This window comes from Notechis scutatus, chromosome 4, assembly GCF_049901735.1.
Source record: "Notechis scutatus isolate UNSWTSFEM ecotype Mainland chromosome 4, rNotScu1.2, whole genome shotgun sequence".
NCBI lineage: Eukaryota > Metazoa > Chordata > Lepidosauria > Squamata > Elapidae > Notechis > Notechis scutatus.
The window spans coordinates 110,196,315-110,224,290 of record NC_142012.1 but is presented as its reverse complement, the minus strand read 5'-3'; the positions used below and the strand labels follow the sequence as shown (position 1 = coordinate 110,224,290).

Here is a 27,976-nt window from a genome sequence, read left to right as displayed (position 1 = left end):
GACATTCCCAAACAGGAAAAGAAGCAGGGTTTTTGAACAGTTCAATAAATGCACTCTATCGTGTTTGAAATGGGTTTGTATGTGCATATTTACTTGTTATGCAATGGATAGCAATATAAAGTATATTTCTGTTTCCTGTGAAATAAAAAAATATACAATAAAAGTGCATTTCAGTGTTTGTCTTCTGCTATTAAAGAATTATGTGCTATGAACTAATATTCTGTAGTCTCCGCTAGCATAATTTGTTTAAAGTGCCTATTTTTTTTTCCTAAGTATTTTTAAGACAGAAGTATCATACATTTTATATCCACTGCAGTTCATTAATGTAATTCTGCATATTTGCATCTTGCCTTACCATGTCCAGAATCTTTAAAGAAAACCAAGAGTCTAGACTATTATTTGTCCCTTGTTGCCTCTATGACTACAATGCTGTTTTCAAAAACGAAATGGTTCATAGTTAAAATGACCCACAAAATCTGAATGGGTCATCAGAATCACATAACTTTCTTGCTGTTTCATTTCCATTGAAAAACATTACTGCTTAGAAGGCAAAGGCAAATTAGCACAGACATCTGCACTTAAAGGCAATGAAAGTATTTGTAATGTGCTGCAAAGCTAGTCAAAAAGCTTATGGTACATTCTTTTAACACATTATCCATTTTGTTCTAAAGTTTTCTTTTTCCAGTTTTGAAAAGTTGCAAAAGTTTTAACATCAGGCATTGTTTGGTTGTATTTTCCCCCTCCCCCCCCTCCCCCGGCACCCACCCAAGAACAGGATAGTAGTACTGGAAAATGGGTATTTTTGTACTCATTTCACGTTATTACTTCCACAATGTACTATTACAAAAGGAACATTATTAAACACCTGACTGCAATTACAGGGTTTTGGACGTAGGGAATTCTAGATTTTCTTGTAGATATGTTTGCTAATAATGCTTACAGAATTTTCTAGCAGTTTAGCGGGTGGCTCACACATACAATCTTGCAGCCCCCAAACTGATTGTATTAGGCTAATTTGAGAAAAGCAGAATTATAGGCTATTTTGTGGCACAGGCTAGCCTAAGGAATTGTAGCTGTGCTAGAATTGATCCAAGATTTCCTATTATATAAAGTAAATCCACATTTTGTTGTTCTAACAAACCTGTTTAGAAGATACAATTGCACTATAAGCCTCACTTTTGCTTGAGGAGTTCAGTATAAAAGAATACCACTATGACTAGCAAACATATCCTCAGCAAATTATGACAATATAAATTGTCTGCATCCAACATTAAATTGTTATCTGGATTCCTCCAAAGGCAACTTTCCAATTACGTAAGAAACAGAAATGTGTTTAAACAAATAAATAAATGCACGGTCTACATTAATAAAAAATCAGTCAATGCTGGCTATGTTGGCCTCTGGCAAAATGGCAAGCAAAGTCATACTTGTTTTTACATTTGCAACCACAGATGTTGCATTGGAAAGGGTTCTCAAAGCCATGGCATCCCATATGAATAGTGTACAGGATATTGTCAGCAAAATACATATCACAGTGCTGGCAGTGATGCAGAAGCTGAGGATCTTGAACTGGAAGAGTTGGTGTTGGAGTACTTGGTTGACTGTTACTGATACTTGGGGTGCTGGCCTGGGCACTGTGGTCACTACTTGGACCAGCCACCGGACTGTAATTTCTTTGTGAATGTACAGGACGAGGATCTGGACTTGTAGGGGATGAGTTCTGGGGAATACTGGTTGTGACAGCTGGAACAGAAGTTGCTGCAGCAGGTTGCTGCATCATAAAAGGCTTTTCATCTTGACATGGTACAACATCAGGAGATGGTGGGTTTTGGTTTTCAGGGGGGAGACTAGACAACTGTCCTGCTAAAGTAGATAGCTGGTTTAAAGGGTTATCTATCATAAGGTCTTGTGAATCTCGCGGCAATCCACTAGTCTCTGTTGGCTTTGTTATACTTTCGTATGCTTCAGCCTGAATATTTGGAATTTCATGAGTGAAATCATTAAGATAGTCTGGCTTCTGAACCACCATGGAAGGTGGACTTAAGTTAATGAGTGCTCTTCGGCTATACCCCAAGTTACTGGTCTTCTTTTGCAAAACACCCCACATCTTCTTGCTACTAAGGGAAGGCCTTGTACCCTTTATTGGCACCATTTTATGTTTGCGCCTCCGGTGGTGAGACAAATTGCTTCTGTCACTACAGCGGAAGGAACACAATTCACATTTGTAAGGTTTTTCACCAGTATGAGACCGCATATGAGCTTCCAGGTGACGTTCATAGGCTGATGCAAAGGGACATAGGTGACATCTATGTGGTTTTTCACCTGGAGAAACACAAAGAAAGCTTTATTTTGATCACTTTTTTATGGCAATTGCACCCTAATAAAGCAAAGTAACTACAAATAAATCAGGGGCTGAAAGTAGGCATTGCATTGAGATGAATTCTAAAGTCAGGATTCTACTTTTAGCAAGTTCTACCTGTAAGCAGTTAAGATACTTAACAATTACAAGAACCAATTAGATCCAAAATCTAAACTGCAGTTTTATTTCTAAAATAACAAAAAATTAATGAAATTAGGAAGTCTGCCACATGAAAAATATAATGTGGCTTGTTTTTCTTGGCTTAACTCTATTTAAATTTTAAGCATTTATTAGAAAATATAAAAGGAAAACACATAGCTCACATGCAATTTATTAAAGTGTGTAATACCACTACAAAAATATAAAATATGTAGATAGAATGATACCTGTGTGGATTCTGATATGTTCTATGAGTCGTGCTGTTCCTTTGCTGGCATAGTTACAATATCGGCATTTTAATTTCCCATCGAAAGTTCTTTCAAAACCATCTACTAACACTCCTGAGTTTTCATCCAGTGGAACTTCTACTGAAGGATGATCTAATCCATTTTGATCACCTTCTGTCCCTGCTGTAATTAACAACAGAAAGGCACATCAAGCTTCTTATTGGGAAAGATTGTACAGGTTACAGGGAAAGAGAAAAAAGGAGTATTTCTTAAACATTGAGCCTCTTTTAATTTATACAGATGTTTGAAAGCTCAGCTGCATCACGTTAACCTACCTCCTTGAAGTGTTTCTGCATCTTTGTCCCCACTAACAGAGCCTGAAATCATGTTCACATGGTGAGTCTGTTGAGTTAGGTATTCTTGAAAATCTTTTACAAAATCCAAAGGTTCTGGTTTCTTTTCGCCCATAGTCACACTACAAATTCACGATGTTGCAAGCCTAAAACATGATATCAAGTTATAGTTTATACCAAAATTGTTTCAGGATTTAGTACAGTCATTTGTTGCAAAAGTATCATCCTAACTCACACAATAAAAAGGAAGGTGGTAAGATAAGCATAAGTGCCATGTGCCCATATATACTTTCCTTGTTGCTTTTTCTAAAGGATTTTAATTTGAAAAAGAAAAATAACAAAATGAAGAGCTAACATGTTGAAATGGAAAGTGCCAATATCTAGCACCATTTTTATTTTTCATAATACCTCTGGTTTATATACAGACATTCTTAATAAATTAATTAAACAAATGGGGGCACTCTTGGTACTTAGTTTAATGAAAAGAAGAATTAGGGGTGATGTGATAGCAATGCTCCAATATCTAAGGATCTGCCACAAAGAAAGGGTGTGTGTGTCAATCTACTTTCCAAAGCACCTGAAGGTAGGACAAGAAGCAATTGATGGAAACTAATCAAGGCATGAACCAACCTGGAACTAAGGAGAAATTTCCTGATGGAACAATTAATAAGTGGAACAACTTGATTCCAGAAGTTGTGAATGCTCCAACACTGGAAGTTTTTAAGAAAGTTTGGACATCCCTTTGTCTGAAATGGTATAAGATTTCCTGCTTAAGCAGGGAGTTGGAGTAGAAGGCCTACAACTCCCTTCCAATTCTGTTATTCTGCTAATTTGCTTGTATATACGTACATGTAGCCAATTAAAAAGAGATGGGTAAACTAGCGTAAACTAGCTACAAGACTAAAGCTGCGGCGCAACCATACCATGGTAAATAGGTTGCTTCTAACTGGGCCAGTCATAATGACAGTCATTTTATGAATAAGCAAGTTCTACTGGTTGCTATTTGGTGAGAACACATCTTACTCTCGACATTCCAAACAAGCCCAAATAAATTGTCTAGCCCAACAGAAACTGGTTGGGTTTTCAGAGTATAAGCCAATTTTGTGATAGTGATTTACTGGAAACTAAAATTGTTTAACTACAAGCTAAATCACAATAAAAAGTAATCCCATCGTGGCTTAATGTAATACATGAAACCAGTGATTTACCACTAACTGAGGCTGTTTACATTAGTTTAGTTTAGTTTACTTTATTGTCATTGCACCTCATACAATGAAATTAAATACCATTTTCAGTGTATATTATGATTATGAAAATAAACACAAATACACATCCTTCACATATATACTATATTGAACTGAAAATCCCTGATACTGCATTACTATTGCACTATACAGTAGAATTCAACAGAGTTACTGCCCAGTAGAATTCAACAGAGTTACTGCCCCGGGATAGAAGCTGTTTAGAATTTTATAAAATAATTAGAACTTTATAAATTAACTCCATTTCTTCCACACAAAGCATTTTGCAATGATTGAAGTCTCACATATGTGTTTTATGATTACGTAAGAGTTATTATAAAATTATTAAACATTCCTTGAGCACTTAAAAATCATTGCAATTACCAAATATACATTTCTTTTCATTAAAATGGTTCCTTACAACAAGACTGGCTCTCCAGCTGGTGCTGAACTAGAAAGGCTGAATATTGCCTACATCTGTGCTATGAGAAAAGAGACCCATGATCTGAGTAACAATTAAACGGTTGTATATGGTTTTAAAGGCACGATCTCTAAAGTGACAATTTTCCTATTAGAAATATCATACCTGAATTTGTTATGTTGAAAACATTGTGAATTCTTCAAATCTTACAAGATTTTTTACAAGATATAAAGCAGATGTGTCCCACTTTTCCTAAGAGAAAAAAAGTCAGCAGAAACATATTAGCTAAATTAGCACATCCAACAAATTAGCACTTCCAACAAAGGTAGTTCAACAGCCATAATGCCCTGTATTACATCAAAATTATAGAAAGTAGAAATAAACTACACCATTATTTTCAATTTAAGGAATATTTGTGCAATTTGATCAAAAGGTACAAATCAACCCAACTACCAATTGAAGGATCACAGAAAAGTAACCTTCCCTTAAGGAATCTCATAGACCATTACTAAATCAGTCCAATTATCTGGAATAATCATGATTTACAAACAATGAAGTCTTCACAAAGCATACTAAGCAAACAAAAAACCCTGTACCAAAGGAAAACAAAACAGAAGTTATCTACAAAATAAGACGCATGCAAACAACTTTATATTGGATGAAAAAGCAAAAGATAGCTAAACATATCCCACAAATGCTAACTACAGTAGCTGTCACAAGGTATGCCTCAACTTTATTAATCATGCTCCTGGAGGGTAACTTCTTAGAAACAGTAGAACTGTTACAACAAGTCAGATTGAAAAATGCAAGTGAATTTTTAGAAACATGTCACTCCAATTCAGCCTAGAGGATAAAAGCGCTTAGCTATGAACCTGTCAAAAATATAATCAAAGTCCACTAATGTAGACCAACTCAATAGCCAACAACATTCCTTCCCATCACACAGCAGTCAGTACCTACAAACTAGAGTTATTTCCTTATCACAAATATAATTACAATTCAACAACCACACACAAAAAAGAATGCCATCCTCCCAACAGGCTATCACCTCATACAGCTTTGACACAGGAAACAACCACCAGTTAAATAAATAACATACCAACAACAAGGCATCACTTGCAAAACAACACCCACCCACCACTTTAGCACAAGCAAAGAAGGCAAGATAGAAAGATATATAACCTCAGTCAGTTAATGTTTTTTTTTAAATGTTTTGTTTATCCAAAATTCCAGCACTGCTGTTACCTAGTACGGCAATGAAACTTCTACAACTTAAAACCAACCTTGGAAACTGAAAAAATTCAACATTGCATGATCTGTATCTATTTGTTCCACTAAAATGTTACCATCAGAAATTTTGTCTTGTCAGACTTCAACTTGATCCTCTGTTTTGCTATCTTCTTAAAACTTCACTATCATCTCATATTATGCTCTCTCTATCTCCTTTTATAAGCAAATTCCTTCAGATTTGCTTCTTCCTCAGCTTTTCAATAGACCAAACTGGTTCTGCCTCAGCAGTCGACCCACAATTACCTCAAGCCTGCCCCAGTCTAATCTTTAAGCTGCCTTTTCACAGAATCATGCCTAGAACAACTACAACTGATTGAATCCCAATACAAAGAATATACTGATTGTGAAGGAAAATAATAAAGTAAAGCTACAAACTCTTTTCCAAACTCCTCTCCCTGTTTTTCTTTGTCTTTTTCACTCCCACCTCCCTGCATCTCCAGTTGCAAACTACCCATTTCCACTGCTGTCCCTGCTCACCCCTCCAACTTGCATATGTAAACTAGACCAGCCCCAGGCTAAAGCGTAACTTAAACATAGCTATGTGTCCACCAAAGTTGCCTTTTAATCCTATCACAAAAACAATGAAAATTCCTCACCTAAAATAGGAAGCAGGAAGAGGCCACAGATAGCCCATCTTCTTAACAATGGAATTTTTACCAGTTTTACTTTACAAATACACTCTCCTTTGTTTAAATACCGATCTGTTCTGTCCCATCCCAGGCCACAAAGTGAGAGACTAGAATACCACAGTAAGCAAGCTGGAAAAACACCGGGACTGAAGAGCCAAATTCACTCCGGCAGTAAATTGTCGTTGGCAGCTCTCCCAAGAAACTGTCAGCCAGACCAGGTAGCAAAAACTCCTCTGAATTTATTTCATTCCCTCATTAGCAGCTCTCCCAGAATAATATATTCACAAGATGACCAGACAATAGGACCACGAGATAACAGACTTAGCAGAATGACTCTTACAGTAACAACAGTTTGACAAGCTGGAAATACACATGGACTGAAGAGCCAAATTCACTCCGACAGTAAATTATCGTTAGCAGTTCTCCCAGAAACTGTCGGCCAGACCAGATAGCAAAATACCTTTGAAGTTATCTTCTACACCAGCAATAATGTCTCTTCCAAAAACTCAGAGTTTAACAGAATGTTAAGACGACAAGTATGACGGTCATAACAGATTCACAGTGAGAACAGTTTGTAACAGTTTGACCCGGACCAAGCTTGTGGGCTGACACACTTCCTTATATGTCCTGGGGGTGTGTCAGCTTCCTGAATAAACCCTGATTGAAACATCCCACAACTCTGGTAAGTTTTCCTAATTAATGCTGAAGGTCCGGGAGCAAGATAAGAACTCTGAGATTTAAAGCAAACAGTTTCAAAAACTCCCGTAATCACAACACTATCCCCCACCGCAGGGCCCTTCCCCCAAGTCAGACAATCCAGAAGCGGTGATAGTGTCATTAATTAGTCCTTGGCTCAATGTCTTTCATAGCCAAGTCCATTTCTTGGCGATCTCGTGTAGCGCCTTGACCCCAGCACCCCCAGTTCCGGACGTGGCGGTGGCTGCGACTTTCCCGGCCTCCTGTGGTGGCGCCCTTCCTCTCAAGCGCCTGCCGAGCCTCGGGCGGCGGCGGGACTTGCCCTGCAAGCCTGGCGGCCTCCGTCTCCACTCAGCGTCTCTCGGGCTGCCCAACCGCCTCCGCCGAGTGGACCTTCCGTGCTCCAGTCACGGCGACGCCCTCCCGCTCGGCCTTGCGCCGGTCCTCCTCAATCTCCTGGTAGCGCCGGATGAGCGCCTGGTTCTTACGCCGCAGCGCCTCGATGAACTTGTCCAGCTCGGCGTCCTTCTCCTCTCGCGACCGCAGCTCCAGCTCGCCGGACATCCTCCACGCCGTGCTCAAAGTGCCCCTTCTGACGTGCCTAGCAGCACTAGCAGCTCAGCCGGCTCCTCGTGGTTCTCCGGCAACACCCGTCGCAGCGCCCGTGGCTTTATCAGCAGGGTGAAAAACCTCCTGAACCCCCACCATACAAATACAAGCCTCCCTGAAATCTCCTCGCACATTCTTGCACCAACAACCGTGGGCGGAGTGTTCCCAACTCCTTCGGCTCCTCGGTCCCGGCCAAGACACTGTGGAAGACTTGAGGAAGATTTGAGGCGCTAGTTTCACGAGAGGCTGTGGTCACGAGCAGAAGGGCTCTTCCGGAACCGAGCGCTAGATCTTGCGCCGTTGCAGCCAGGCATCGATGCGCAAATATTGCTGCACAAGCGCATCCAGGGTTAGAGGCCGCTCCACATGCATCAGTTGATCCTGAATTGCCTCTGACAAACTCTCCTGGAAGATGTCCATGTGGGCTGCCTCATTCAAAACAGAGTCCATTCAAAGCAGGCGAAACTCCACAACGTACCTTTGCAGAGTGCGTTTCCCCTACCAAACGTCCCGTAACCGTCTGGCTACTGTTTGCTTTTGAATGGAGTCCTCAAACATGAAATGCAGATGGTGCCAAAAGCCCTGGTAATCAGTCAGTAAATGACTGACTGTTGCTGCAAAACCTGGTTCTCTGTAACAGCTGCTGATTCTGTTGCTGATGCTGCTCCAGTTGTTTTTGTTCCATCTTGGTCAGAAGATGGAATTCAGGTCCGGGTCAAAAATGTTCTGTCCCATCCCAGGCCACAAAGTGAGAGACTAGAATGCCACAGTAAGCAAGCTGGAAAAACACCGGGACTGAAGAGCCAAATTCACTCCGGCAGTAAATTGTCGTTGGCAGCTCTCCCAAGAAACTGTCAGCCAGACCAGGTAGCAAAAACTCCTCTGAATTTATTTCATTCCCTCATTAGCAGCTCTCCCAGAATAATATATTCACAAGATGACCAGACAATAGGACCACGAGATAACAGACTTAGCAGAATGACTCTTACAGTAACAACAGTTTGACAAGCTGGAAAAACACATGGACTGAAGAGCCAAATTCACTCCGACAGTAAATTATCGTTAGCAGTTCTCCCAGAAACTGTCGGCCAGACCAGATAGCAAAAAAAAAAAAACATTTGAAGTGATCTTCTACACCAGCAATAAAGTCTCTTCCAAAAACTCACAGTTTAACAGAATGTTAAGACGACAAGTATGACGGTCATAACAGATTCACAGTGAGAACAGTTTGTAACAGTTTGACCCGGACCAAGCTTGTGGGCTGACACACTTCCTTATATGTCCTGGGGGTGTGTCAGCTTCCTGAATAAACCCTGATTGAAACATCCCACAACTCTGGTAAGTTTTCCTAATTAATGCTGAAGGTCCGGGAGCAAGATAAGAACTCTGAGATTTAAAGCAAACAGTTTCAAAAATTCCCGTAATCACAACACTATCCCCCACCGCAGGGCCCTTCCCCCAAGTCAGACAATCCAGAAGCGGTGATAGTGTCATTAATTAGTCCTTGGCTCAATGTCTTTCATAGCCAAGTCCATTTCTTGGCGATCTCGTGTAGCGCCTTGACCCCAGCACCCCCCCAGTTCCGGACGTGGCGGCGGCTGGGACTTTCCCCGGCCTCCTGTGGTGGCGCCCTTCCTCTCAAGCGCCTGCCGAGCCTCGGCGGGACTTGCCCCGCAAGCCTGGCGGCCTCCGTCTCCACTCAGCGTCTCTCGGGCTGCCCAACCGCCTCCGCCGAGTGGACCTTCCGTGCTCCAGTCACGGCGACGCCCTCCCGCTCGGCCTTGCGCCGGTCCTCCTCAATCTCCTGGTAGCGCCGGATGAGCGCCTGGTTCTTCGCCGCAGCGCCTCGATGAACTTGTCCAGCTCGGCGTCCTTCTCCTCTCGCGACCGCAGCTCCAGCTCGCCGGACATCCTCCACGCCGTGCTCAAAGTGCCCCTTCTGACGTGCCTAGCAGCACTAGCAGCTCAGCCGGCTCCTCGTGGTTCTCCGGCAGCACCCGTCGCAGCGCCCGTGGCTTTATCAGCAGGGTGAAAAACCTCCTGAACCCCCACCATACAAATACAAGCCTCCCTGAAATCTCCTCGCACATTCTTGCACCAACAACCGTGGGCGGAGTGTTCCCAACTCCTTCGGCTCCTCGGTCCCGGCCAAGACACTGTGGAAGACTTGAGGAAGATTTGAGGCGCTAGTTTCACGAGAGGCTGTGGTCACGAGCAGAAGGGCTCTTCCGGAACCGAGCGCTAGATCTTGCGCCGTTGCAGCCAGGCATCGATGCGCAAATATTGCTGCACAAGCGCATCCAGGGTTAGAGGCCGCTCCACATGCATCAGTTGATCCTGAATTGCCTCTGACAAACTCTCCTGGAAGATGTCCATGTGGGCTGCCTCATTCAAAACAGAGTCCATTCAAAGCAGGCGAAACTCCACAACATACCTTTGCAGAGTGCGTTTCCCCTACCAAACGTCCCGTAACCGTCTGGCTACTGTTTGCTTTTGAATGGAGTCCTCAAACATGAAATGCAGATGGTGCCAAAAGCCCTGGTAATCAGTCAGTAAATGACTGACTGTTGCTGCAAAACCTGGTTCTCTGTAACAGCTGCTGATTCTGTTGCTGATGCTGCTCCAGTTGTTTTTATTCCATCTTGGTCAGAAGATGGAATTCAGGTCTGGGTCAAAAATGTTCTGTCCCATCCCAGGCCACAAAGTGAGAGACTAGAATGCCACAGTAAGCAAGCTGGAAAAACACCGGGACTGAAGAGCCAAATTCACTCCGGCAGTAAATTGTCGTTGGCAGCTCTCCCAAGAAACTGTCAGCCAGACCAGGTAGCAAAAACTCCTCTGAAGTTTATTTCATTCCCTCATTAGCAGCTCTCCCAGAATAATATATTCACAAGATGACCAGACAATAGGACCACGAGATAACAGACTTAGCAGAATGACTCTTACAGTAACAACAGCTTGACAAGCTGGAAAAACACATGGACTGAAGAGCCAAATTCACCCCGACAGTAAATTATCATTAGCAGTTCTCCCAGAAACTGTCGGCCAGACCAGATAGCAAAAAAAAAAAAAACATTTGAAGTGATCTTCTACACCAGCAATAAAGTCTCTTCCAAAAACTCACAGTTTAACAGAATGTTAAGACGACAAGTATGACGGTCATAACAGATTCACAGTGAGAACAGTTTGTAACAGTTTGACCCGGACCAAGCTTGTGGGCTGACACACTTCCTTATATGTCCTGGGGGTGTGTCAGCTTCCTGAATAAACCCTGATTGAAACATCCCACAACTCTGGTAAGTTTTCCTAATTAATGCTGAAGGTGCGGGAGCAAGATAAGAACTCTGAGATTTAAAGCAAACAGTTTCAAAAACTCCCGTAGTCACAACACCCATCTTTCTTGCTCAAAATGTGTCCATGAATCAGCTTCTTGAGTTTTCCTGCTTGTCAACCCCAAAATGTATACAGACTTCTGCCTTTCTGTTATTGAGGATCTTTCTTGCAAAAGAGGCACCCAATGATCACTGAATAAAGATTGGCCATTTCTCTTCAGAATTGTGCTCCTTTCTTTAACTTAACTTTCAGGACACTGATAATATTTTTCTTCATGCTTCTTGAAATGTTTTATTTAATTCTGCAAACCTTTCATCAGTGGTATTCTCAAATACGGCTAAACTTCTTTTTTATTATATGCTTATATTATTTAACACATTTGAATCCACAAAGCATTTACATCATAGTTAAAAATTTGTAAACTTAAAATATTTATAAAACATCATGCTCTATTGTTTTAATACAATTGACTTATCTAGAGAGCAAAAAATCTACAGCATTTTGTAGTGAACGTTCTGCAGATTATAAGATTTATCAACTACGATGCTGGACTCAATAGGGACTCACCTACACAAATATTCAGTTTATGATCAAAGTTCTTAACAGGCAACAGAAATACTACATAACCCAGGAACTGATTACAGTGGAAACAAATATGAAATAGTAATTTATTACAGAAGTACTAAGCTTTTTAAATTTGAACTATTTCACATTTAAAATATATCACTTGAAAGTGATTCAAAACAACGGTTTCATCTCAAAACCAGAATCATCTTACACCAGTGTTTCTCACTTGGCAATTTTAAAATGTGTGGACTTCAACTCCCAGAATTCTTAAATATCTTAAACAGTTGCAAAGGTTGAGAAATACTGCCTTACACTCAAAAAGTTTTGTCTGTATTTGTATCTCTAGTCTTTATACCATTTGGTTATTTTGGTTCTTTTTGTTTTTAGAAGTTTCATTTTTGCTTAAAAGATATAACTGCATCTTGTAACAAGCGAATTTTAACCATTTTTTTCTACTTCCAAGTAGTGTCAATAGAAAATCACCCTTAGAATGCTAAGACTTGTTGACAACTACTCAAGGTTAATAACAGGTAACTGTTAAAAGAACAGCCCCCCCCTCAAAAAAAAAACCCTAATAAACTCAAAATTGTAATAAACATGGATAGTCCTAAGAAATTCAGAGAGAAAATCCCACACAGTTAATTTCTACCATTTAACCTCTTTCCTCTACTAATAGTCAAAATTCACATCTCTTAAATCTTTCTCTTTCTCTTATGTAATCTTGTATTTGTTGCACTATTATTCTATTATTATTACTAGTAGTTCCCTAATTCATACCCAATGACACTACAAAGAAATTTAAAGGTCCTTAAAAACTACTTAAAACTTTTTGATTGTCACTGTCGATTTTGCTTTGTTTTTTCTCATCATACACAAACAATAAGTAGAAACCTTAGTATTAATTATTCAGCTCAATATAGAAACCTTTATTATACATCTAATACTTTTATGTGATTTTTTTTAGTTGCTTATTAATGCTACATTTAGCATTGGATGTAAAATTTAAACAATCTTATGCTTATTAACATCAACACTTCAAATCATAGTTAATACTGATATAAACCTTTATTTTTCTTTAAAAGTCTGAGTTATCTAAACATTAAAATATTAATAATATACAGGTAGTATTTTTAATTGTTTGTCTTATAACAACAAAACAAAAATAAAAAAACAATTTGAGTTTATATAAATTACCTTTATTACTTTAGTCCAAATCAGCTTCAAATCACTGACAGAGGCAAAAATCCACTTCTGAGATTTATGTTCCATCATACTTGGAAATACATTTTCCTCATTAATGCCTCTACAATCAGCCTGCAAGAAAATGAAACCAGGACATATATTTTAATAAGTGTGACATTTGCTTTATGTACTTTAACAGAAGGATTGCTTGTATTTTTACTAGTCAAGTTTTTTTTAATATAACTTAGGAAATGCTAGTGTGGTCTCAGAAAAAGGAAAGTTTCCATAAGTATTCTGGAAGAAATGTACATTCCTTCCTTCCAATGCTGTATATCTCATGTCTCTCACATCTTCTGGGAACTCCAACTAGTTCCTAGAACTAGAAAGATTCCTTCCTCAACCACACTAGACAATTGTGTTAAAAGTTAGCGACCGTAAGAGTGACCCTAGCTAAAGAAAAAAGTCAACAAAACTTGAAAGGATATGAAGCAGAGGAACCCACTGTACCTTCATCGGTACCTTGAGAGTTTTGCTGTATTAATTATGCACAATCCTGTTAGAAAATAATACTTCATTTGCTAGCACCTGTTTAGTTACTCTGCCTGTGCAATTCTGTGAAGTTATGGTTACAATCTCTTTCATATAATTACTATACATAAAAGCTGGGGAGACTGGATGGAGGATGAGTAGGCAGTTGGAATAGAACTCAGATTTTTCATTCACCAGAACTCTAAAGGCCTGCTCTATGACGTACTCAGTCTCTGGCCTTCCTTTCTTCAGGCCCACACAAAAACTGGCTTACTGCTTTTACACCTTACCAGACCTCTATGCTACAAACATTGAATGCAATTCCTATTTCTTCTATTCTCATCGCTAAGATCGCCAGGCAGTCTTTGAGTTACTACCACAATTGAGCCCACAATTTCTGTTCTACGTGAAACATTTGTAAAGTGAGTTTGCCCATTTTACGAATTTTCTTGCCCCAGCTGTTAAGTGAATCATTGCATTTGTTAAATTGATGGCATGGTTGTTAAGTGAATCTGGAATGCCCATTGGTGTTGCTTGTCCAGTGGTCGCAAAAGCTGGTCACATGACTCTAGGACACTGCAGCCAGCCTAAACGTCAACCAGTTGCCAAGCAGCTGAATTTTGATCATGTGACCACAGGGGATGCTGCAACGGTTGTATGTGTGGAAAAACAATAATTCACTTTTTTCAGGGCCGTTGTAACTTTGAACGGTCACTAAGTACACTGTTGTAAGACGAGGACTGCCAATACTTTCCCTGTTTGCTTAGCTGCCAGCCAGTCTACGTGTTGACCACACACACACACACACACACACACACACTTGTAGACGCAACCAACCTTTCAAAGGCTGCTGGCGTCATTGCCACCTCTCTGGTTTGTGTTAACAGAAAGGAGAACATGGCTGTCTGAGGCAGTTAAGCGTGTGAGGAAGTGTCAAGAATTGATTTTATTTTCCTTGTAGAGCCTATATTACAACGTTTGTGTTAATAGGGAGTGTGGGCTGTCTGAGGTGGTTAAAGCATGTGAGAAAGCGAAGGTCTACTATGCAATGAAAGAAAAAGGCAGTATAAAAATGGCTGGTCAGTAAGGGAAAGGTATATGAATAAGAAGCAACAGTGCTAAAAGCATTTTACACAGCCGGTAAAAAGAACAGTGATGAAGATGCACTGAAGATTTCCCACTGTTGCTTCCTATTCCTAAACAGCTTCCTTTCCTTACTGACCAGCCACTTTTACCCAGCCTTTTTCTTTCCTCGCCAGACCTTCACTTTCTCACCACACTTAACCACCCCAGACAATCACACTCCTTTATTAACACAAACGTTGTTGTAGACCCTACAGAGACACTAGAAGAAAATGAGGGAGGACCTCATTCCAGACACCCTCTCAACGTCTGCAACTCTCCGGGTTTTAACTTCTGGCAGCAGCCGTTTTCTTCCTCCAAAGTTGGGCATTGTCTAAATCAGGGGTCCCCAAACTTGGCAACTTTAAGACTTGTGGACTTCAACTCCCAGAATTCTATGCTAAGCATAGCTGGCTGGAGAATTCTGGGAGTTGAAGTCCACAAGTCTTAAAGTTGCCAAGTTTGGAGACCTCTGGCCTAAATCTCTCCAGATAGACCACCCCCCCTCCCAAGAAAACGGGGTCCTGGGATGGTCGCCAGAGTGACGGAGTTCAACGGAGGGTGGGGGGAAGCGGCTGCCTTGCAACCGAAGTAAGCTTCGGCTTTCCTCGCTTGCAGGGCTCCACGGACTGCCGAGGATCTTCTTCGGCGCAGCCAGACGATGCAAGGCCACAGCAACTGACCGGTGTGTGTCCCCCCCCCCGTCCCTCCCCCCGCCGCCGCACCTCCCGGGAAAGGGCTTAAAAAGCCACGGCTCCAAACTCGTCCCGGAGCTTCCGGGCGTCCTTTCGCCCGCGGACTCTTCAAGGCGCCTCCCGGGACACGCCAGCCTTTTGCCCTTGACTTGCCCGTCTCCCGCCAGCCGCAAGAAGCCAGAGCCTGCTGCCGCCGCCTTCTTAAATTACCGGTGAGCGAGAAAGAGGGGGAAAAAGGAAGAAAAAGACCCCGGAGGACGACACGGCCTTCCCTGACTCACCGCCGCTGCACTTTGCAGTCACCCGGGCCCCCAACTCTCGTCGCTACCGCCTCCATGTTTGTTGTGTCTCCCGGAGCTTAAACGTAACCTATCGCTTCTCCTTAACAAAGTCCCGCGAGAATTCCACACAGCACGTCCCGTTCGGGCCAAGGAAAAGGGCTTTAAGAAGGATTTCCCAAAGAGTTCGTAGTTGATTCATGTTTTGTTTTTTTAAAGGCTTCCGGCTGTCAAACGCCAGATAGGCTCCGGAGCGTGCGGGTGAAGAACGGGATTAAAGCAATCATTTTGGTGCGCATAACGCTGTCTACCTGAGCGTCGTTTTTGAAGCAAAGATTCGTCGTTCGGGCGGATGGCAACGTTTCTTCTGGAAAGGATGAAATGAGTGGCCAGCCCCGCAGATGCTGGATTCCAACGGGAACCAGAAATGGGGGGAAAATAGCACCATCTCTTATCTCTTTGAGGGAACGAACCTAGAAGGCGAATTGGGAGAAGCAAGGAGCGGGATTGCTTTAGATGTCAACGATGGCACCTGGCGGAGCTTTGGCTTTGCTGAAATGCTGCAGGAAAGTAAGCGGCTGGTAAAACTGTAAGGGCGAGAGGCGAAGAGCTGCCGCCCTGGATAGCTCCGTGGCAGAGCGCAAGTTTATCACGCCCAAGGGTGTCGCGCTCGGTGCCTGGCACATCCAGATGTTCAAATAACTAGGGGTGGGATGTTGCTGGTTCGAGGACACTAATCGAGGCGAATCCGTGTCCTTTTACGGTGGGAACGAGGCGAGAAAGTTAGGAAGCCAGTTTTGCAAATTCTGAGGTGTTGCCAGATATTTTGGCTTGGGGTGTTGTGTGAAGCAAACGTTTTGGCTCGCAACACAGAATTACTTGTGTGTTGCAATGCATGAACCTTGACAGGGAACAGAAAATATATTTATTGGACCGAGTAGGTAAACCGATGAGAATCCAGACGGGGCATTTTTAGAGTTAATTCCCTTACTCACTGTTATCTCTAAGATATGGCCACGTTTGGTTGCTGTCCACAGCTTTAAGTTCTGAGATCGCAGGGTTCAGGTGATATACAGTGGTAAAGCATTGTCACCTTTTAAAATTAAGAATGCATTGCTGTGGTATGTAATGAAGGGGTACAGATAGAGTTAGGGTTTTTCAGTGAGAAAGTACAAGAATGTCAGAGCTTCTGTGTTGTTATGCTAATTTTCATAGAGATCCAGTTGCTGAAATTTCTCCTCCTGCACAACATTAAAGATACAAAAATACTTTTGATTTGGTCGATGGCCTTCTCCTATGTTCTTTTCACACTGAGGAAAGACTCTGTAATAGGCAAGCTTTAAACATATGCTACATTGGGACTGTCAGATGCATGCAATATATTATATTCTGTCATATGTGTGCCATTTTTCATTAATTGCAAAAGTGAAGTCGAGATATTTTAGCACCTTTTGAAATATAATATTGCCCATATTTTTAAGAATATATATATATATATATACATATATATATACTTATATACAGCATATACAGACACACACACACACACTACAGCCATGTGGAACAAAGAAGTGCAGATTATTTTTGAATTGTCATTTTCTGAATCTAATCTTAACTCTTAAGTATTTTCTTTTTTTCTTTATATTAAAATATTTTTGTCCATAGCCAAGGTGGAATATGCCGCTCTGCATAAATCATTGGATGGCTCATCCTTGTCTCTCTAAATCTTTCAAATCAGAAGCTTTACCACACATAGTCAAAGAAGGATTAACTTGTGCTCCACTTCAGACATTTACAGAAGAAGAGTTAATGATTAAACAATCAGGTAATGTGTCTAGTTAATCAAACAGATTCAAATTCTTTCAGCAAAATCCTCTAAAAATTTGGGAGGATCCTCACTAGTGATTTAAACATCCTCTAGAATCATTCAACTGTTGCTGTGCTGATGCAACAGTAATAAGATTAGATTTTGCAGAACCTCAATGATGGAAGTTTGATTTTAAAAAAATATAAATTATAATACAGAAATACCCCAAATCCAGTATTTATAGTAATTTGTAAATGGGTTCATTTGTGAAATATTTTCTCCTATCTGCGCATTGTTCAAATAGTAATCTATGAAGGACAGAACACTGGGTTGTTTATACTAAAGATATGCTAATAATATGAGTGCAACACATTCAGTTCTTCTAGTACTGCTTTTCACAAGCTAGGTTCTTTAATCTAGAGACTACCTTACAAGCCAATATATTGTTGCTTGTATCCCTCAGCTTGGAAGTGTGTGCAGTCTACTGGCAGTCAGTTAGCCTGCTGTATGTATGTATGTAAGTATGTATGTATGTATGTATATATAGTGTGTGTGTATATAATATCCTTGTTTATTTTTTCTAGTAAAAAAATTTGCTCAAGAACAAGTTGCTCCATTAGTACAAAAAATGGATGCTGATGCAAAATTTGATGATTCTTTATTCCAAGGACTATTTGAACAAGGGGTTTGTATCTTATTTTTTATGCTTAAAATGACTTAAGCTTCTTTTTCAAGTTTAACTAGGTTTTATACAGTATAAGCTCTATGCACGTACAGCATATTGGTTAGTTGTTAGCTACAATAATATAGTCTGTTGTAGAATAGCATAATCTAAAAATAAATTATGATAATTGCCAAGTGAACATTGGGACAGAATGCTGGTTTTCATTCACTTTTTTTCTGTCGATTTTATTCTTTTATCTTCTGCTTAAAGGAGAGACAATTTAGCAAATTATTTTCAGTGGAAATATATTGGGGGGATACATGTGTAGTAGTATGCAACAAGCATTTTGATTATTCTTTAGTAAGAATAAAGATCTTACAATCAACAAGAGTGGTTTATGTATCACTGATTTCAAGATCTGCTGCCTAATATTCCATTGACTTTCTAGATTCAATCCCAAGTAATTACCCCTAATTTTGGAATTACTTGGAAGTTCAATTGGATATCAATCTCAACTTGTACAATTTTCTTCTCCATAACAAAAGTTTATTCTTTTTTTTCTTAGTTAATGGGTATTGAGCTTGAAGCAGAATATGGAGGAACTGGATCTTCTTTTTTTTCTACCATTCTGGTAGTTGAGGAGTTAGCCAAAGTTGACCCATCTGTATCACTTGCGTGCGAACTCCAAAATACTTTCACTAATAAAATGTTTACAACATATGGCACAGAAGAACAAAAGAGAACCTATTTGCCCAGGTTGGCAAAAGACATGGTAGGTAAAGCACATTGATGACTAAGTTAAACAAAAGGATTTACAAACTTTGCAGTAATGTCACTATCACTATTACTATGAAATTAAGATCCCAATCCCCATTCTGGTTACATTGAAACACCGTGATGTTCAAGTTAATATTAACATTCTCCCAATTGGAATTGTAGTCCTCGACATAGGATCACAATTGGAGCCAAGATTTCTGTTGCTAAGCAAGACAGTTATTAAGTATGTCTCACCCAGTTTTATGACCTTTTTTGCCATGGTCATTAAGCGAAACACTGCAGTTTAAGTGAATCTAGCTTTTTCTCCATTCACCTTTCTTGTTGGAGGCCAGCTGGAAAGGTTGCAAATGTTGATCACATGACCCCGGTACACTGCAACTGTCATAAATACTTGCAGATTGCCAATCATCCAAATTTTGATCATGTGATTGTGGGGAATGCTGCAGTATTCGTAAATGTGAGGATCCGTTCTAAGTCACTTTTTTCAGTGTTATTGTAACTTTGAATGGTCGCTAAATGAATGGGCATAAATTGAGGGCTACCTTCTGTATGTAGAGTTGCTATTTATTTATTAGATATTAAATCTCTATGTTTTAAAACATAATCTCTTACTTAGGTCTTTTGCTGTCTTAAATACTTGTAAATTTTGCAGTTCGAAATTATAGTGTATTTCCCTGCTAGAAAACCAAGGTCAATCTTGTGGTTTAAGATGGAAGTTATAAAGTCTGAAATGTTACTTTTAAAGTTTAAATTTTATTAAATGATTAAATATTTCATTTTTTTAAATGTATCACATTTATATAGCCGTCCATCTCATGAACATGACTGAATGGCGTACAATAAAAAACAGACCATAAAAAAACAATAAATTTTAAAAAAGAATATTTAAAAATACAAGAAGGGAGCATCTTTACACACATTTAAATTAATAGCTTTGAAGTGATCAAATATACAGGAAATATAGATGTGAAATAGAAAAGGTAGCATGACTAATTACATTTGAATAGCATATCTTTCAAAACTGTTGTTATGAGAAAATTCGTCAAATGTCTCGATCAGGGATGTCAAACTCGATTTCGTTGAGGGCCGCATCAGGGTTGTGTTTCACCTCGGGGTGTGTGTGCTGGAGAAGGTGTGGTCAGGGTGAGCATGGCCAGCTCAACGTCACTTGTGTCAGGGGCGCCTGTGGTGGCCCGAGCACTCTGCCAGAGACAATGGGCTCCCAAGCTTCATTTTCGACTGCGACAGTCTCCTGCAACCCTGCATGCGGCCCTCCCAAGCTCTGTTTTCACTGGCAGAGGCACTGCGGGGTGGTCCTTCACTGTTTCCAGGATGACCCTGCGGGCCAGATCTAAGACCCCAAGGGCCAGATCAAGCCCCTGGGTCTTGAGTTTGACACCCCTGCTTTTGATTTACTACCTGCCTTTTTCATTATATCAATGGCTAATTTTGCCAATACAGCAGTAACCAGGCTTTTGCCTCTGTATTTTATAAATTGTCTTGACCCCTTTCAAGGGCCAACACCATAAAAGGAAAGTTTTCTCTGATTACGTTGCCAAACCTACATTTTCAGTGTCCAGTGGGATTAGCTGACCGCTGAATTCTATGTTAAATGGTAGATGGGCGCCATCTGCATTTCTGAACCAGAAGCTGGTAGTGATGCCTTCTCCATGAAGACTCGTGCTGAAAAGCAAGGGGATTATTACATCATCAATGGATCAAAGATGTGGATTAGCTTTGCAGAACAAGCAGGGGTGTTTTTGGTGATGGCAAATGCAAACCCTTCAGCAGTAAGTAGTTAAAAATCACTGCAATGTGATTGTGCATGTATTGTTATACTAAGGTTAAAAATATAGGATAATTCCAACTTTTCTAATTGCCATTTTCACATAAATCTTCAGTTTATAGAGCAGGGGTATCAAACTGGCGGCCTGCGGGCCAAATGCGTCACACACAGACCACCCAGTTCCATGCGTCACACACAGACCACCCAGCTCCATGAAGGGAAAAACATCACGATATGTCACGTGACGGCAATGTCACGCGGCGAGTTTGACATCCGTGTTAAACTGCTTGTAAATTTCAGCAGACAAATAGGGGCAGAAATTGTGATCTTTGCCTCCAGAGAGTTTTTTCCCCCTTCATCTGAGGAGACCTGTTCATTCAGACCAGCAAAGCCTACTGTGCTTGGAAATAAGGTGTTGGTACTTTGTGACTACACTGAGTTTTGACCACTTTCAGGTGGCCTAAAAGATTGTTCAGGAAGGGATTGTCTTTTGAGGCAGAGGTGATCCAATTGCAATGCAGACAAAATCCCGCTTTTCTTTTCTTTGCTTCACTGTTTTCTTTGTTCTTTTCTTTTTAAATGGATTTCATCACTTGGAAACCTGACAGTATCTTGCTCTCAAAGAAGTTTACTTCAAATCTGACACTGGTAATCTCTTCATCTATCAAGGAGTATGTTACAGAATCTCATGCTGTAAAATAGCAAGCATACATTTTTAATACAGCTGAAGTTTCATAAAAGTGCCAAATCTCACAAGAGATACCTCGTTGAATCTCATTTAATAAAACAAAATCTTACATAATTTCAGATTCTTTGCCTGAAATTACCCATGAGCAATTTACATTGAAGTCTCTCAAAATTTGGGAGCTTTGTATTTCATTTGAGGTATGTATATGTGTCTGTATAGATTGACCAGAAGTGGTGTGGAATAGTATGGACATCGTGTTGCCAAACTAGACACTTGTTTATTATATTAACATGGATGCTCTGGCATAGAGAATCCATGCAAGTCTTGATACAAAATACAACGTTATGGCAGGAACTGCAGTTGGATCACCTTTGTAGAAGAAAGTAATCCTCAGCTATGGATGCCTAAAGAAGGACCCACTTATTTGAATGGAACTTTGAGTATGAATTATTTTGCAAGGGTTGGGATGTATTTATGTGGTATAAAGTCGCCATCATGGTTAATGTGTTACTGTATCTGCTTTTTTTTCCCCTTAGGGCTATAAAGGAATTACATGTTTCATAGTAGACCGTAATACGGATGGCCTACATGTAGGAAAGAAAGAAGATAAACTGGGAATCAGAGCAGCATCTACATGTCCTGTAACATTTGAAAATGTGAAGGTAGAATAAAATTTGTAAAGCAGCGTTGCATTTGGTTTTGAGTTTGTAATTCTATGAGGTAAGCCTTATAGGCTAAAGTTATAGAAGCCATTAATTTGGAAAGAGAATGATGTATTTCAGGTTTGCATTTTGTATATGGGCGATAGCCTAATATGTTAAATATCTTATCAATACATATTATCAATTGGAAGGCACATGGCCATAATTTATAAGTGACCCAAACTTAAAGCAAACTTCTGAATATCAAAAGCTGCACCCTTTTTGTTTTCTGCTCTGCTTTTAATTTCTTCATTTTTAAAACATGTATTTAAAAATGTAAAACTAGATTTTCCCAGAACTGTGTTTGAATGCAGTGTCATAATAATGGCCTTTTGACTTTTGGAAATGACAGCAACAAAAAAGGAGTTGATACTGATCATGCTTTGTTTTCTTTTGTTTGTTTTTGTTTTTATAGGTTCCTGAAAGAAACATAATGGGACAGATTGGTCAGGGTTATAAGTATGCTATTGGAATGCTGAATAAAGGAAGAATTGGCATAGCTGCACAGGTGAATATATTTGAAAATAGTTGGCCTTGATGGGCAAATCACAGTAAAAGTAGAACTTGAGTTCCCCTTTGATTTTGAGAACAATTGCCCCTGCAATATTAAGCTAAAACAGAAGCTCAATAACAACATGCAGAGAGAGCTCAGATGCATGAGAAAGTCAGTTAAGCTGGAATGAGAGCAGTAAGTATGGAAACAGTTCTGACAGTTAATTCCAAAAAAAAATGCATACTTAGGATTAAAGTGTTGACCATACCAAATAGTGCAAAGAATAATTTTAGGCATGCTCAAAAACATGAGCTTGGATTTTTTGCCTTTTTTTGTTCCTTTGAACTACAGGCAACTGTCACATACTACAATCTATTTTTGAACATGCAGTCTGTTTCCAAAAATGGCACATTATGAAAAAAAGGAATTATTTTTATTCTTAATATAATTGTATTGAAAGTTTTAGAAACAAGAGGAAAAATTAGTACAAATTAAAATAGAATAAGAAGGGAAAATTCCTATACATATCTATAAGCGGTTCTGAAAAGTCCTTTTGAAGGTTTGTAACTTTTTCCTGAAGAAAGACAGTTAATCATTCTTACACCACATTTGTATCTCTTTGTGAAATCCCATATTTGGCAGATGGATTTCTTTCGTTTTGCAGAAGGACCTCCCTTCAAAAATACTGATCCAAATCTTTGGAGTAAAGCAAATAATTCTGTAATCTGTTCTTTGCTGCAGTATTTTCCTAGTGAGAATAAGACAATGATAATATGGTTTTCTGCATTTGAGTAACTTCTTTTTTTAACAGGAGGCATTTTATGGCTTCCAGATGTTTCTGGATTAAAGTTTCCATGTTTCATGGCCCTGGGTCATGTTAGCTGACTATGTTAGGACAGCATGCCAGCCCTATTTTAGAATGAACAAATCTAGGATTAAATTACCAGCCCTTAAGGAACCACTATTTAGTGATAAACCTATTGCAATAGTTGGTATGAAATTAAGTCGCTGTGTGAATTAAGGTGTTTTGCAATAATTTTAATGCTTGTTTATCTGCACACAGATGCTGGGATTAGCACAGGGGTGTTTTGATCATACTATCCCATACACAAAGGAAAGAACCCAATTTGGAAAAAGCATTTTTGATTTTCAGGTATTGATTGATATGTTCTGTAAAAGAGATAAATATAAAATATAAATAATTATGACTGATAGAAATAAACATTATGAGCCATACTGTACTGTTACTATTCTACTGCAGCTAATACTGAGTAATTACCATAAAGTAATAATATTACTACTCCATATTTAATATGCCATACGCAAAATAAATAATACTCACAAAGTATTTAACTGAACAACATATCTAAAATGTCAGTACCATTGCAGATGAAAATAGTTTGCCTTTTATTATTTCATATGGCATGACAAAATTATTACAGAATTCCTCTGCATTGTCAATACAGGTAGCAGTAGTAGTACATAATAGTAGTATATGTAACTCATTTTGAAGAACAACAATGGTTTCTCCTTCTTTGTCTAGTTTTTAATTCAATTTAGGCCATTCTAGCCACTGACCTTTACATACTCATAACTAAGCACTTTCAAGAGCAATTAGATATACTGTATAATTGAGCATTGCTTAATTGCAAGGATGCTACTGAAAACTCCACGTATTGTTGATGGCTGTGAATTTTTTTTCCTGAGGGCAATGTTTCAATAAAAGTTTTATTTCTAAGGGACTGCAACATCAGATTGCTCAGGTAGCCATTCAGATTGAAGCTGCAAGGTTGCTGACCTACAATGCAGCCCGATTTGCAGAAACTGGGAAGCCATTTATAAAACAAGCAAGCATGGCCAAATATTACACAGCAGAGGTAAGGTCTCCATTTTTTTTATGTTTAAATTTTAAGCAGAACTGAAGGGAATTATTGTTTCTTTCAGGTCTCAAATCTCTTTGTTTCAGTCAGCTATGTAGAGGGGAGGGCAGAAGAAAGACGAAAAATGAAACCTTAAATGCATTTTATAGGATTATTTAAAAATGAAAGAATAAATTATTTCCTACTTTAAAAGAGAGAAATTATATTATACATTTTGATTATGTGTAGGTTTATTTGCTACCTATGACTTATATGCTGCTCCGGTCCCAAAGGACTAGTGAGTGGAGTTTTGGGTTTTTTGTAGATATTTTTGGTCCCTTGGAACACTCCCTGCAGTTTTTCTGGCAAGTTTTTTTCGGGGGGGAGTGGAGTGGTTTGCATTGCTTACTACTTAGGACTGAAAAAAAGTGACTAGCTCAAGGCACCACATTGGCTTTGTGCAAAAAGCAAGATTAGAACTCACAATTTTTAGCTTGATGCCTTAACTACTACACCAAATTGGCTTTCAATGGCTAATAGACCCTCTTAAAGTAAGATATGAAATACAAACAAATTCGAATGTGCTATCACTGCAAGCGTTATCTTATAGAAGACTGTAAATCCAACCCTATAGAGATTTGTTATCTCTGAAATAAAATTAAAGCACAGGCTGCCATGAGCTCAGAGGTTTGGTTTGGTTTGGTTTAAGCATCCCCATTTAATTTTTTGGTCATATGAGTATCAAAGTTCATTGTCAGATTCTGCCCAGCTTATCTGGAAATTATATTTTAAAATAAACTGCAATGATCAAAAGAATTATAGTTTTCCACTTGAGATCCATAAGCTTTAGAGCTCTTTAATTATGCATCATTAGCTTAGCATGGCTTTATTCGATTAATGTTTTGTATCTTTTGTAATATATTTATTAGAGGGGTGGTTAATAGTAGAAACCAAACAGTTCATAAACCCTCACAACAGGCTTCTTTTATATCTTAAAGGTTGCAGCGCTAACAACAAGTAAATGCATTGAATGGATGGGTGGAGTTGGCTTCACAAAAGATTATCCGATTGAAAAATATTACAGGGACTGCAAGATTGGTAAGTTATATATGATGCATTTCTTTGTTGCATTGTATTGAATTCAGAGTTTAATTATTGCAAAGCTTTTAAAAAGCATTAATTTTAAGAGTTTTCCAATAGATATTCAGAGGCAAATTCTTCATTTATCTGAAGAATAAATTCTTCATTATCTTCCTTAGTAATTTACCTTTAAAATGGGATAGGTGGCATAGATGAGTTGAAAATATGGTAACGAAAGCTGATACATTTCTTCTGCCTAATTTTCTTAGAGGAGTAGTAGTTAAAGTTCGCAGTAACTTTCCTTTGTATCCATGTGTATGTGTATATATTTTATTATTCATTACATTTATTCATTAGATTTTTACCCTGCCTTTATTACTTTATAAGTAACTCAAGGTAGTAAACATACCAAGTACTCTTATTACATCCATTTTAGCCTTTACATTTATTTATCGTCTCACTTCCCTGAATATTCTCATCAATTCTGTGTATACCACTTTCCTTCAATTCAATTACATCCGTTCTCTTTTTCCTAATTTCACACACAATGTATCTATATTTCTTCCTTTCATTCATTTAATTAATTAATTAATATCCTTGTTAAATAAGCCATGATGGTTTTGTTCACACATAATGCTATAAAACATGCTTATGGCTGAGCTGATACAGGGTTAATCAAAATCAAATAAATCATGTTATGCTTTAGAACACTAATAAATGCAATCATTGTTTCATCGGTAAACGATTTACTCATTAATGCATCCCTGACTTCAGAGAACTGTCATTTATACAGGTTGTCGTTGAAATAAATATAGCAATTTCATTTATATGGTTGTAGTCGCCTGTGGGCATAACATTGAGAGATAAGAGGAGGAGCTGACTAGACAAACAGCATGCAGAAGATTTCTCAGAACCACGAGGGAGCATGAGAAGCAAGAAGGGACTCTTCCCTAGTTTTCCAGGGAGTAAAAGAAACATAGAGGAGAAATATTTTCAGTCTTGCAAAATTATGTTAATGTAAGCTTATAATAAAGATAGAGCTTGTATTTGTGGTTGTGCTTCATGTCTGGACTACACAGAAGACAAACAACAGTTGATTGTCTCCCTTTCGTTTACCTTGTGGTAAAGTAAAGCTGAAAGCGCTTTGATTTTCAATGCCTCCTTGATTCATTTTTTCCCCCCTGATGATTTGTTTCAGGTACCATATACGAAGGAACTTCAAATATCCAGTTAAACACTATTGCAAAGTGCATTGCCCAAGAGTATTGAAATTCCAGGAATTGAATGACTGTTGCCAACCTCATTTCTTCTCAGAAGCTAAATGTGGTTTTACTTCTTTGTGGGTTGCAGATTATCCGTTCATTGCAAGTTTGAGAACAAGGCACCAAATGATAGTAATTTTTAATCACTGTGCAACTTTCTGTGCAAGAGTGCAATGTAAATGGCTGGGCTATTAGGAATCAGTAATTACACCATAAGAACGCTTTGTTGTTTTCCCAATCACTGAAATAAGAGTTTATGCACTTCCACACTCCCTTTTAAACAAACAAAGAAACAAACTTTCTTTGTATTAGCTCAGTGGTTCTCAACCTTTTCTGGCCACGGACCCCCAAAATTTAACTCAAAATTTAAATCATAACATTTCTTTAAGCATTCTGGACCCCCTGTGACGACATTGTGCCGCCCCCGGTCCATTTTTAGACCTACACAGCAAACTCTACATTTACCTTATTAACGTTTTATTTGAAATGAACTATACTTTTTATTTGCATGAAGTATTCTCTGCTTGGATAAATGTTATCCTGTTTAGTTTGGGCTGCATGCAGTGAACCATATTCATTTTTTTTTAAAAGATGCTGGGTTTTTTTCCAACCTAAAGGTAAATTTTGTAAACAGAACATCTAATACGGACATATGTTTTTATTGCTTGTATGTTTGCATTGGTGATGGAAACTTGATTCTTGGAAATGTATTTTGTAATTTTCATACAATGATATAAGCTTCATTGCAAAATGATTCTGTGAATCTGAAAATTAAATACAAAGATTAAATAAAAGATTAATGAAATCCTATACGGTATGATTTACACAACACAAGGATCACAAAGTGTTTGAGTTCCATGCTTCTTTACCTTCCTCCCATAGCATAATCCTCATTTGCTTCTTCCATTATTCTTGCCAGCTATTCATTAAAAAAAAATCAAATACATGTCAGATGTCATATAAAACTTACTGCTGTGATGGCGAACCTATGGCATGCGTTCCATAAGTGGCACACAGAGCCATATGTGCTGGCACGCCAGCCACAGGCAAACTTACCTTACTGCTCAAGCGCGCACCTCACAGCTGATTTTTTTCGGTTGGTTTAATACCGGAAGTGATGAAACAGGCTTATAATTTGGCCTGAAAAGCCTTGCAGAGGCTTTTTCCAAG

At 39.1% G+C, this 27,976-nt stretch overlaps 2 protein-coding genes across 3 annotated transcripts; one reads left to right on the top strand and one right to left on the bottom strand.

The window, feature by feature from the left end:
* Window positions 1-70: 70 nt before the first annotated feature.
* On the bottom strand, window positions 71-15,826 carry IKZF5 (IKAROS family zinc finger 5). 2 transcript variants are annotated; one of them, XM_087964360.1, is made up of 6 exons: window positions 15,693-15,826; window positions 13,079-13,198; window positions 4,926-5,012; window positions 3,081-3,244; window positions 2,746-2,928; window positions 71-2,322 (listed from the first exon to the last, which is right to left on the bottom strand). In XM_087964360.1, exons 4-6 carry the CDS (start codon window positions 3,211-3,213, stop codon window positions 1,379-1,381), a joined length of 1,260 nt encoding a protein of 419 aa, XP_087820486.1. In that variant the 5' UTR covers window positions 3,214-3,244; window positions 4,926-5,012; window positions 13,079-13,198; window positions 15,693-15,826; the 3' UTR covers window positions 71-1,378. The 2 variants fall into 2 exon arrangements, with proteins under 2 accessions (XP_087820486.1, XP_087820487.1); XM_087964361.1 differs by having other exon boundaries at window positions 13,088-13,198; window positions 15,693-15,817.
* Window positions 15,827-16,142: 316 nt separating this feature from the next.
* On the top strand, window positions 16,143-27,611 carry ACADSB (acyl-CoA dehydrogenase short/branched chain). Its single transcript, XM_026669160.2, has 11 exons — window positions 16,143-16,259; window positions 17,355-17,514; window positions 18,081-18,181; window positions 18,726-18,932; window positions 20,557-20,727; window positions 21,948-22,073; window positions 22,528-22,620; window positions 23,669-23,758; window positions 24,345-24,482; window positions 25,463-25,562; window positions 26,743-27,611. Exons 1-11 carry the CDS (start codon window positions 16,206-16,208, stop codon window positions 26,811-26,813), a joined length of 1,311 nt encoding a protein of 436 aa, XP_026524945.1. The 5' UTR covers window positions 16,143-16,205; the 3' UTR covers window positions 26,814-27,611.
* Window positions 27,612-27,976: the final 365 nt, after the last annotated feature.